Raw genomic sequence first — 13121 nt, forward strand, 5'->3', positions numbered from 1 at the left:
ATGTGTCCACATTCTATTGATTTGTGCTTACTGGTTGAAAGTGCAATACCTAAAATGCAAAAGTGAATTTCTCAAATGACAACAATCATTACGATTATAACTGAGAAAAAATATTTTTGATCAGTTTAACCATTATACAGAATGACGAAAATATGACTAAGATTTAATTGACTAAAACTAGACTAAAATACTTCAGGTTTTCTTAGACTAAAACAAGACTAAAATGTTGAGACTTTTAGTCGACTAAAACTTGACTAAAACTAAATAGGATAAGGTTGACTAAATATGATAACAACTAACAAGTACAATTGAGATTGAAATTTATTATATTGTTCTGTTTTTTTTTCATGTTTTTCTGAAGCAGAAATTGGCAGAAAGCAATTTGCTGTTTTTTTTTTTTAAAGAATAGTCTTGTATACAAACGTTGATTTTTAGATGTGCATTTGTTTTTCATTCGTACGAGCGTGTGTCGGCGCCGGCGCTGACCCAGATCCGACGTGATGACGTCATTATGCCGGATCTGGGTCAGCACCGCCACACGCTCGCGTCATGGTACTGTCGTGAACGTGCGTCGACAAGTATTTTTGTTTTCTTTGCGCAAAAAGTATTCTCGTAGCTTCATAACTTTACAGTTGAACCACTGATGACACACGGACTACTTTGTCGATCATCTTGGTACTTTTCTGGACCTTGAACGTGGTAGTTACCTTGCTGTCTATGGGAGGGTCAGAGAGCCCTCAGATTTCATCAAAAATATCTTAAATTGTGTTCCGAAGATGAACGAAGGTCTTACGGGTTTCGAACAACACGAGGGTGAGTAATTAATGACAAAATTTTCATTTTTGGGTGAACTAACCCTTTAACTTTGAACAGGACATTATTTTATTAAGAATAATGAGATTAAAGGGTTAGTTCACCCAAAAATGAAAATTCTGTCATTAATTACTCACCCTCGTGTTGTTCCAAACCCGTAAGACCTTCGTTCATCTTCGGAACACAATTTAAGATATTTTTGATGAAATCTGAGGGCTCTCTGACCCTCCCATAGACAGCAAGGTAACTACCACGTTCAAGGTCCAGAAAAGTACCAAGATGATCGACAAAGTAGTCCGTGTGACATCAGTGGTTCAACTCTAAAGTTACAAAGCTACGAGAATACTTTTTTGCACAAAGAAAACAAAGACAAAGACAAAAGACTTTATTCCACATTTTCGTCTCTACTGCGTTCTCGTAGCTTCGTAACTTTACAGTTGAACCACTGATGTCATGTCACACGGACTACTTTGTCGATCATCTTGGTACTTTTCTGGACCTTGAACGTGGTAGTTACCTTGCTGTCTATGGGAGGGTCAGAGAGCCCTCAGATTTCATCAAAAATATCTTAAATTGTGTTCCGAAGATGAACGAAGGTCTTACGGGTTTCGAACAACACGAGGGTGAGTAATTAATGACAGAATTTAAATTTTTGGGTGAACTAACCCTTTAAGCTCATGTGACTTTTTCATGCTGCATTTTTTTCAACATACAATAAAAGCAGGAGCTAAAAAGGACAAGAAAATATCAGTAGTACTATAACTTCAGTCACTTTATACAAAGTCTTTGTGCATGTGGAAAGATCATAATATAGAAAAGTTTGGGGTCTTTAAGTTTTTGAAAGTCTCTTCTGCTCACCAAGGCTGCATTTATTTAATCAAAAATACAGTAAAAAACTGTAAAATATTATTACATTAATGTAACTGTTTTCTATTTGAATATATTTTAAAATGTAATTTATTCCTGTGATGCAAAGCTGAATTTTCAGCATCATTACTTCAGTCTTCAGTGTCACATGATCCTTCAGAAATCATTCTAATATGCTGATTTGCTGCGCAAGAAACATTTCTTATTATTATCAATGTTGAAAACATTTGTGCTGCTTAATATTTTTTATGGAAACCATTTTATATTTAGTATTCTTTGATGGAAAAAAAGTGTTCAAAACAAAGAGTTCAACAGAACAGCATTTATTTGAAATATACATCTTTTGTTACATTATGAATGTCTTCACTGTCATTTTTTTTATCGATTTAATGCATTGTTGAATAAAGGTGTCAGTTTCTTAAATTAATAGTCTAAAGATGCTGTAGAGAAAGCATACCGTTTAATTCTAAATGTCTAAAAGAGGTTGGAAAATGGTCAGTGGAAAAATTTAAAGGTGCTTTTTGTGAACTTTTGCTAAAATTAAAACACGTCCAGACACAGTGTGCTTACTTTCATGTAAATATCATGAGTTTTTTTTTTTTTACTTGTTGCCAAACCGCCACAAGCGACAGGAAGTTTTGTTGATTGCTTGGTTTCTATTCCTATAGCGTTTTGTATTCAGTGTACACAGACTTATTTCTTAAACTTCAGGAATATAAAACTTCTACAAAAATGTGGAATATGATCTATTTTTTTCTATACCTCAGTATTAAATTTCCATTCAGCTCTTTGCAACCTTGTTTTCAGTATAAATCTCAATAGAGCTTTTTGCTATGGCTGGCTGCCCATTGAACACTGTTACAGGATTCCGCAGCCTTTTGGGTGAGATATTGAAGGAAACTCACCTCAAGAGCACTGTCATAATTCATGTCTATACAAGGCACACGCAAACATTCACTCCGTCTTTATTACAGCTCCACGTCAAACTCCTGGATCACATTTACGAGGGGCGAACGAGTGAGAGCGTAAAGGAGAATAAGAACCGTCTGTGTTTCGTTCTCGCCGCGAGCGTGTTCTCTGACACACAGCTTTAGATAAGCTGTAATGGAGACATGAACTTGCGACACTTTGATTCCTGTTTGTTTGTGCTTCTAGTGCCCTATGGGCAGGTCACAGACGGGGCAGCGAACACCTCTCAAATGCTATTAACTCTAATCCAGCCATCCAAATGACAGGCTCAGATCTCTGACCTGTTTGTTTTGACTTCCTCTTATGAGAGCCGGGGTTTTGCGGAGTGGATGGAGGCTTTCTGTGACACAAAGCCTATGTGTTTCCTATGTGGCTCTCTCTCAGGAATAGAGGTGATTTACAGGGCGGACACAAGTGCTCACTGTGAAGTCCACTGTGAATTACTGCTCTGTCTCATTAAGAAGCTCTCTAAATAAAATGCGCACTGGACTTGAAGTGGCTCTAAGGTTGTAAAATGAAGCAGCAAGCCGTAACATGCCTTGCTCCATGTAAACCAAATAAAATAACAGCAATATTCACAATTATGTTAATGCATTTTGCAGACACTTTTATCCAAAGCAACTAACTTTGCATTCAAAGTAATCAGTGTGAGTGTTACCTGGGATTCGAATCAACCGTGGAAGCTTTTAACAACTTCTTCCAAATCCATATGATGTTAACATAAATCTTTTTTTTGTATTAATGTGTCTTTCTGTTTTCTCTCTGACAGAGACATCAAGCCAGATAACATTCTGCTGGATGTGAACGGACACATTCGACTGGCAGATTTTGGCTCCTGTCTTAAACTTATGGAGGATGGAACGGTTAGTATGTTAGTTTTATGATTTTCACAGCAGATTATTAATGATCATATTTCACAGAAGAAGAAAACAGTCATTAGGGATTGTTGTTTAAAGCTGATAGTGTGAACTGGGTCTCCTTATTTATACTGGAATGGATCAGACAAACCTTACAACTTGACTTGAAAGCTTTAACGACAGAAATGTGTAAATGCAAGTCTTTTTTTTATGAAACGATTGGCAACATTGCAGTATTTTGATGGAATTGTAGTTCATTCCTTCGCAGTCATTTATCTTGGTCATATTTTTCCTAATTTTTATACTTTTTGAGACTTCATATTAGAGTTTGTAATGTTGTGATTCATCTGAGAAACTGGTTGAATTGGTTCCTTAGAGCTCATTACTGAGCTGAGTTTTTTTTATTACTACAGAGAAAATTAATGAAAAGAATGTTTCAGGAACCATGACTACCTCATGCAATGACATTCATACATTTTTTAAGTGTGATGCAAGTTTCCAAATACTTTTTGGGGTCCGTTTCAGATCTGGTTGTTTTCCCATGATTTAGTTCACTTCCTGTCCAAAAAATATTTGGCTCAATTACACTAGTTTTTTTTTTTTTCGATCAAAAGTGACAATAAAGACGTTTTTCATCTTTCTATTAATTCTATTTCTATTTATCATGGTTTCCACAAAAATATTAAGCAGCCCAACTGTTTTCAACAATGATAATAATAAGAAAAGAAATGTTTCTTGAGCAGCAAATCAGCATATTAGAATGATTTCTGAAGGATCATGTGACACTGAAGACTAGAGTAATGATGCTGAAATTGCAGCTTTGCATCTCAGCAATAAATTACATTTTAAAATATATTCAAATAGAAAACAGTTCATTTAAATTATAATAATATTTCCACAATATTACTGTTTTTACAGTTTTTTATTAAAATAAATGCTGCGTTTGTGAGCATGAGATAAAAAAAAATTGTGTGTCAGTCGGTACTTTGAAAATGAAGCTAGTGCTCATAGTTTCAGTGTATGTTGACTACTACTACACAATTAATCAAAAATGCTACAGGAGTTTTAGGTCACCTGACATCTTTCACCTTTCACCTAGTGGAAGCGCTTAGACATTAAATTGCCAGATAAAAATATTAATAGATAAAAATCTATGGATGAATTTGGGCTCCAGCTCTATCCTGTAGGCACACTGTTTTAATATAAAATAATGGGAGACCCAGAGGACACCCTTGGTTTGAAAGGCATTTTATGATCAGAGTTGTATTTCACACATCTTTGAAGCAGGGGTGAGTATTTCATCTGATATGTGCTGCTGTTTTCTGGCACGTCGCAGATAGCTCGGCAGGATATCCCCCCGACTTCTGACAAGAGCAGCGTGAGTGTGGTCTCTGCGTGTTCGCACGTGTGCGCCTAACTCTCTTCACATGTTCATGTGTTTTCAAGTGTGTGTCACTGCCAGCGAGAGCAGCTAATTTACTGCCTCACTTCCACAAATTCTTCCAGCTGCACACATCTGCCACGGGCTGCATTACAGACGGTTTCCGCCCGCTCATCCCCCTTGAACCCTGGCCAGGAAGCTCCAATCATCTCCCCGTTCATTAGTGGTCTCTAGTGATACCTCTCTCTCTTTTTCTCTCTCAGTGCGGTCTGTGTTCTGAGAGGTCTTTGTGTATCTGAATACTTTGACCGTCATGTTCCCCTAAGCCCCGCCCACATCTGCTGGCTGCAACCAATGCGATGGCTTGAGTTGTTCATTTGCATTTTATAGTTATGAGTGTTGTGCCAATAAAAAGCATTTCCAGGGATTACTTTGTATTGCAACCTTGTTCACTGACAGGATGTGATGTGATCTGATCCGCTCAGACAGACACCGAACGCCTCTCTGTTTCTGTTCTCAACATGCCAGGTCCTGAATTCTCGTGCAGTCTTAACAAACGCCACAGTAAATACATATAGGCCCGGTTTCATAGACAGGGCTTAGCCTAAACCAGGATTAGGCCATAGTTCAATCAGGACATTTAAGTAATTTTTATAAACATGCCTTAGAAAAAAGCATTACTGGTGTGCATCCTAAGACAAAGCAAAGACACTGACATGTTTGAAGATCAGTCAGTGCAAGTTTCTTTCAGTTGAAACGGCTCAGATTTACATTTTAGTCTAGGACTAGGCTTAAGCCTTGTTTGTGAAACCGGGGGATAATGTATGAGGACTATAGAGAGCATGTGAATAGGAAAACAAAGCCAAAACCTGCACATTTTAGGCAGTTTAGACATAAAAGAGGATGTATGGTTACCCTAATATATAGTATTCCTAAAAAGTGTGTTGTGCCAGCCAGTTCCTTGTAAACTTGACTTTATTTCCAAAGAAGAATTGATAAAAATATATATGCCCTTACTGCTGACAGTGTAAATTAAAAAATCTGATTATAGCTTGTTAGATTAACAATGTGTTCCAGTTTTGTGTGCAATATGTAGCCTTTCCTCTAATGTCCATTTTCTTTCCTCACAGGTGCAGTCCTCCGTCGCTGTGGGTACTCCAGACTACATCTCTCCTGAGATCCTGCAGGCCATGGAGGATGGGAAAGGGAAATATGGCCCGGAATGTGACTGGTGGTCACTGGGCGTCTGCATGTATGAGATGCTGTATGGGGAAACTCCTTTCTATGCAGAGTCCCTGGTGGAAACGTATGGCAAGATTATGAACCACAAGGTACAGAATAACACACAATAACACTTATCACACAACAAGCAATTTTTCAGTCAAGTACTATAGTTCATTAGCGATATAATTTTTAAAAAATGAAGTGTCATGAAAACCTAATAATGTGTCTCTTTTTAAAGTGGTTTTGTGTTTTTACCTTGTGTTTCCCGCAGGAGCGGTTCCAGTTTCCTGCTCATGTGACGGAGGTCTCTGAAAATGCCAAAGACCTGATCCGTAGACTCATCTGCTGCAGAGAGCACAGGCTGGGTCAGAACGGCATTGAGGACTTCAAACAGCACCCTTTCTTTTCCGGCATTGACTGGCAGAACATCCTCAAATGTGACGCCCCCTACATCCCTGAAGTCAGCAGCCCATCTGACACATCAAACTTTGATGTGGATGACGACTGCCTCAAGAACACGGTAGAGTTTTAGACATACCATAATAAGATCACTCATTGCTGGGTTTGAACCCACAACCTTTGGTGTATCAACCCAGATTGTACCAAAATGCTACAGCTGCAATTTACGATCCCTGCTCTGTTTTAGGAGACAATGCCGCCTCCTTCCCACACCGCCTTCTCAGGACACCATCTCCCATTTGTAGGTTTCACCTACACCAGCAGCTGGTATGACCCACATTTGATATTCAAACTGCTTGAAACACTGGTTAAACTATTTATTTCACTACTTATCGACACACACATCACTATTGGAAAGACTGTACAAATTTTGTCAAATTGATCCTCCACTGGTTTCCATGCAATTTGCCAAAAACATTTTGAAAAACAGAAGAGCTTATCAAACACTAAAATGTGAAATACGTGAGAAAATGAAAACTCAAAGTTTACTTGAAATGGAAGACTTGTCTTCTGAATCATCAAAGGAAAATTGATTGTTTCTTTATCTAGTTGAGTTTCTGTCTATCTGTTGAGGGCTGTTTTAGGTTGCTATTTTTTTGCATCTCGATTACTGCATTGAAAAGAAGTTTAAGAAAATAAGTGTGTCAAATAGACACCTAACACAATACAAATATTTTATATTTTTATTCTCTGACAAGCTGCAGTAGATGTTTTCTCGTCTTTGCATGAATCTTTAGTGTTTTTCATTTTGTCCATTTTTGGCAATTTGGACACCAATATGGGTCAATTTGACCCATAACACAAAAGTTGTTCTCTGTATTTTAACATGGTATGGTTAAAACAAAAAACAGCCTTATGAGTCTTTATTGTGATCATTTTACCGTGTTTTCTCCTACAGTACGCTGTCTGACCGCGGTTGCTTGCGGGAGTCTGTGGCACCTGCGCAAATGGATGTGTCCGTGCAGCGCGGCCTGGAAGATAGTCTGGCTACTGAGGCGTACGAGCGGAGGATCCGCCGTATGGAGCAGGAGAAGCTGGAGCTCAGTCGCAAACTACAAGGTGTCTCTCCGTCTTACATGTCGAGTGACAATCCCCAAAAATGAATTCTCTGCCTGGCTGACAGCTAAAATGTCTTCTGGCCTTCAGAGTCCACAAAAACGGTTCAGGCGCTGCAATACTCCAGCGGGGACGGGCCTGTTTCCTCCAGCAGAGAGTTTGAGATCCGTGGACTGAAGGAGGAGATAGAAATGCTGAGGAAACAGATCGCTGGTAATCTCAATCGCTACATATAAACATGCATCATGCAATTGTCTCATGTAACCAGACATTAGTTTTGACGATCAACCAAATGTTGTTTTTTACATGACGTTTGCAGTTGTGTTTCAAATGAAATAAAAAAATACACTATATTTTTACTTCCTCACATTATTGTTTGTGCTTCTAGTTTATTTTTTTCAAGTCTCTCTCCTCCTTTTCTCCCCTTTCAGATACAGGACAGGTGGAGCAGCAGTTAGAACAGGCCAGTTCTGCCCGCAGGGATCTGGACGACTCCTCCAAACAGATCCGATCTCTGGAGAAACAGCTCAAGAGCATGAAGCAGGAGAGAGATGACCTGCAGAAGGTACAGAAGAAACTGCAGCTTCACACAAGCAATTCCTCTCACTAGCAAAGTGCCTTGCTGCATAGATTTGTTCGAAAAGTCACACTTAATCAAAAGCCTAAATTGCAAAAAGCATTACTGGTGTGCATCCTAAGACAAAGCAAAGACACTGACATGTTTGAAGATCAGTCAGTGCAAGTTTCTTTCAGTTGAAACGGCTCAGATTTACATTTTAGTCTAGGACTAGGCTTAAGCCTTGTTTGTGAAACCGGGGGATAATGTATGAGGACTATAGAGAGCATGTGAATAGGAAAACAAAGCCAAAACCTGCACATTTTAGGCAGTTTAGACATAAAAGAGGATGTATGGTTACCCTAATATATAGTATTCCTAAAAAGTGTGTTGTGCCAGCCAGTTCCTTGTAAACTTGACTTTATTTCCAAAGAAGAATTGATAAAAATATATATGCCCTTACTGCTGACAGTGTAAATTAAAAAATCTGATTATAGCTTGTTAGATTAACAATGTGTTCCAGTTTTGTGTGCAATATGTAGCCTTTCCTCTAATGTCCATTTTCTTTCCTCACAGGTGCAGTCCTCCGTCGCTGTGGGTACTCCAGACTACATCTCTCCTGAGATCCTGCAGGCCATGGAGGATGGGAAAGGGAAATATGGCCCGGAATGTGACTGGTGGTCACTGGGCGTCTGCATGTATGAGATGCTGTATGGGGAAACTCCTTTCTATGCCGAGTCCCTGGTGGAAACGTATGGCAAGATTATGAACCACAAGGTACAGAATAACACACAATAACACTTATCACACAACAAGCAATTTTTCAGTCAAGTACTATAGTTCATTAGCGATATAATTTTTTAAAAATGAAGTGTCATGAAAACCTAATAATGTGTCTCTTTTTAAAGTGGTTTTGTGTTTTTACCTTGTGTTTCCCGCAGGAGCGGTTCCAGTTTCCTGCTCATGTGACGGAGGTCTCTGAAAATGCCAAAGACCTGATCCGTAGACTCATCTGCTGCAGAGAGCACAGGCTGGGTCAGAACGGCATTGAGGACTTCAAACAGCACCCTTTCTTTTCCGGCATTGACTGGCAGAACATCCTCAAATGTGACGCCCCCTACATCCCTGAAGTCAGCAGCCCATCTGACACATCAAACTTTGATGTGGATGACGACTGCCTCAAGAACACGGTAGAGTTTTAGACATACCATAATAAGATCACTCATTGCTGGGTTTGAACCCACAACCTTTGGTGTATCAACCCAGATTGTACCAAAATGCTACAGCTGCAATTTACGATCCCTGCTCTGTTTTAGGAGACAATGCCGCCTCCTTCCCACACCGCCTTCTCAGGACACCATCTCCCATTTGTAGGTTTCACCTACACCAGCAGCTGGTATGACCCACATTTGATATTCAAACTGCTTGAAACACTGGTTAAACTATTTATTTCACTACTTATCGACACACACATCACTATTGGAAAGACTGTACAAATTTTGTCAAATTGATCCTCCACTGGTTTCCATGCAATTTGCCAAAAACATTTTGAAAAACAGAAGAGCTTATCAAACACTAAAATGTGAAATACGTGAGAAAATGAAAACTCAAAGTTTACTTGAAATGGAAGACTTGTCTTCTGAATCATCAAAGGAAAATTGATTGTTTCTTTATCTAGTTGAGTTTCTGTCTATCTGTTGAGGGCTGTTTTAGGTTGCTATTTTTTTGCATCTCGATTACTGCATTGAAAAGAAGTTTAAGAAAATAAGTGTGTCAAATAGACACCTAACACAATACAAATATTTTATATTTTTATTCTCTGACAAGCTGCAGTAGATGTTTTCTCGTCTTTGCATGAATCTTTAGTGTTTTTCATTTTGTCCATTTTTGGCAATTTGGACACCAATATGGGTCAATTTGACCCATAACACAAAAGTTGTTCTCTGTATTTTAACATGGTATGGTTAAAACAAAAAACAGCCTTATGAGTCTTTATTGTGATCATTTTACCGTGTTTTCTCCTACAGTACGCTGTCTGACCGCGGTTGCTTGCGGGAGTCTGTGGCACCTGCGCAAATGGATGTGTCCGTGCAGCGCGGCCTGGAAGATAGTCTGGCTACTGAGGCGTACGAGCGGAGGATCCGCCGTATGGAGCAGGAGAAGCTGGAGCTCAGTCGCAAACTACAAGGTGTCTCTCCGTCTTACATGTCGAGTGACAATCCCCAAAAATGAATTCTCTGCCTGGCTGACAGCTAAAATGTCTTCTGGCCTTCAGAGTCCACAAAAACGGTTCAGGCGCTGCAATACTCCAGCGGGGACGGGCCTGTTTCCTCCAGCAGAGAGTTTGAGATCCGTGGACTGAAGGAGGAGATAGAAATGCTGAGGAAACAGATCGCTGGTAATCTCAATCGCTACATATAAACATGCATCATGCAATTGTCTCATGTAACCAGACATTAGTTTTGACGATCAACCAAATGTTGTTTTTTACATGACGTTTGCAGTTGTGTTTCAAATGAAATAAAAAAATACACTATATTTTTACTTCCTCACATTATTGTTTGTGCTTCTAGTTTATTTTTTTCAAGTCTCTCTCCTCCTTTTCTCCCCTTTCAGATACAGGACAGGTGGAGCAGCAGTTAGAACAGGCCAGTTCTGCCCGCAGGGATCTGGACGACTCCTCCAAACAGATCCGATCTCTGGAGAAACAGCTCAAGAGCATGAAGCAGGAGAGAGATGACCTGCAGAAGGTACAGAAGAAACTGCAGCTTCACACAAGCAATTCCTCTCACTAGCAAAGTGCCTTGCTGCATAGATTTGTTCGAAAAGTCACACTTAATCAAAAGCCTAAATTGCATCATGGCTTAGTGTGATTATCAAATCACAATGGCTGCAATTTAATGAAATAAATATATGCACTCTGCTTGTTTAATAAGTGATTTGGGAACGCATCATGCGCAAACCATCTTCCCATATTTGTACTGAGAAGTGCTTATCAACGAAAAAGATGCTTTAAGGGTTTCCTGTGGTTTTCCGTCAAAATAAACGTTTGATAGTTTAATGTTTGAAAGTAATGAAATTATGAGAGCCATAAATATTAGTGTTGTAATTTTACAATTGTAATGTAAAGTAAAATAATATTGAGGTTATATTATTTTTCTTAAATGCATTTTTTTATTTTACAGTGATATGTTACAATAGTAATGTTTTTTTTATTTAAATGTTTTTAATTTATTTTAATTTTGCATTTACTACTAATAATGTATTTGCAACTACTGCTACTGCTACTACTAATAATAATCATAAAAAAAAATAAAAATCATCATTATTAAAATAAATAAATTCTATATTATTTTTAAAAATAATATAATTATTAAACAACAACAACCACAATATAGTAAGACTGAAATGTTCAATAAATAAGTAGGTTGTTTGTAATAATCACAAGTCTGTATGAATTAATTATTTATAAATTATTTAAATTTCATTTAAATTATTATTTTTTTATTTCATTACATTTTTATTCTGATAATGCACAATTCGTAAATAATTTAAATGTAATTATTTAATTGATAAATTGATTTTATTTATCTTTTGTTTCAACTTTGTGTTATGTTTGTCTGCAGAGTCTGCAGGAGTCCTCAGAGAAGCTGAAGACTCAGGGGAAGGAGCTGAAGGAGGCGGATAGCCAGAGGAAAATGGCCATGCAGGAGTTTGCCGAGGTGAGCGAGAAGGTGACAGAGCTGCGGTCATACAAGCAACGGCTCTCCCGACAGCTCCGGGACAAAGAAGAGGAGATGGATTCCCTCAATCAGAAGGTGGAGGCGCTGCGGCTAGAAGTGCGCAAATCTGAGCGGGCCAAGAAAGAGGTTAGTGTGGAGGAGAACGGCTGATCGCAGGAGTCTGTTCAGCGGGCTCATACATTACATTTGTGCAAACTCTGTGACTGTGTGTGTAGATGGAGGCCCAGGCTGAAGAGTTTTCTGCTGAGACTCAGAAAGAGAAGAAGCTGAGGGAACGCAGTGAGCAGTACAGCAGACAGCTGGAAGAGGAGCTGGAGGGAATGAAGGTTTGTGTACCCAAACACACTTTTTCTCTCAAAATACTGTTAAGGGGGTTTTAGGAACAGTGCAAACCTTCAAGCATGGGAAATTTGCATAAGAGTAGCATGTGACATTTGTTGGCTTGCTTTTATTAAACGGCAACAACCGCAATATAATAAGACTCAAATAATTAGTTAATTAAATTAAGTAATAATCACAGGTCAGTATGAAAGTGTGTAAAATTATTTAGTGCTGTATATTTAGTGATGTATATATAAAAACACAAACATGCATGTATATGTTTAAGAAATATTTAGACGTGTATATATTTAATATGATTTATATATAAATATATTTTACATATAATTCTTAAATGTACATGTGTGTGTATTTATATATACATGTAAATATACACAGTACACACACATTATGTAAACAAACTTTTTAGTTTGGATGCAATTAATCATTCAACAGCACTAATTGTAATTAATATATATTTTACATTTAATTATATAATTAGTAGTTTTATTAGTTATTTGTAGGGATGCGCAGATACCACTTTTTCCAGTACTCACCCGATACGATACTTTTATTTTTGGTACTTGCCGATACCGAGTACCGATACCAATATTTTTATTGCATTTGTAAATTTTTTAAATATTGGGTACAGAAACCAAAAGAGTATGTATAATGTTAGTTAGTTAACTTCATTTATCAAATAGATACAGTCAAACCAAAATTTATTCAGACACCAACATTTCTCACATTATCAAAGTTTATTCGCTATAGTTTCGAAAATGGTGATAAAATATGATAAGAACTGAGAGTTAAACTGTGTCAGAACAAATTCAGCTTGATAATGTCAGATAACTTTGATAGAAAGGTATGTAATAGAT

The 13121-nt window shown here is 38.0% G+C and overlaps 1 protein-coding gene across 3 annotated transcripts in view; it reads left to right on the forward strand.

Moving 5' to 3' along the window:
* The window catches only part of LOC107729269 (serine/threonine-protein kinase MRCK alpha-like), a 60777-nt gene that overhangs the window by 23698 nt on the left and 23958 nt on the right, over positions 1–13121 (forward strand). For all 3 annotated transcript variants that reach the window (XM_016539724.1, XM_016539725.1, XM_016539723.1), the window contains exons 6-14: positions 3419–3512; positions 6018–6218; positions 6383–6631; positions 6758–6837; positions 7469–7629; positions 7717–7839; positions 8058–8191; positions 11809–12051; positions 12141–12251. In XM_016539724.1, coding sequence (XP_016395210.1) covers positions 3419–3512; positions 6018–6218; positions 6383–6631; positions 6758–6837; positions 7469–7629; positions 7717–7839; positions 8058–8191; positions 11809–12051; positions 12141–12251 — 1396 coding nt within the window. The remainder of the gene's footprint in view (positions 1–3418; positions 3513–6017; positions 6219–6382; positions 6632–6757; positions 6838–7468; positions 7630–7716; positions 7840–8057; positions 8192–11808; positions 12052–12140; positions 12252–13121) is intronic.

This window comes from Sinocyclocheilus rhinocerous, unplaced genomic scaffold (genome assembly GCF_001515625.1).
Source record: "Sinocyclocheilus rhinocerous isolate Xijiao unplaced genomic scaffold, SAMN03320098_v1.1 scaffold1268, whole genome shotgun sequence".
Lineage (NCBI taxonomy): Eukaryota > Metazoa > Chordata > Actinopteri > Cypriniformes > Cyprinidae > Sinocyclocheilus > Sinocyclocheilus rhinocerous.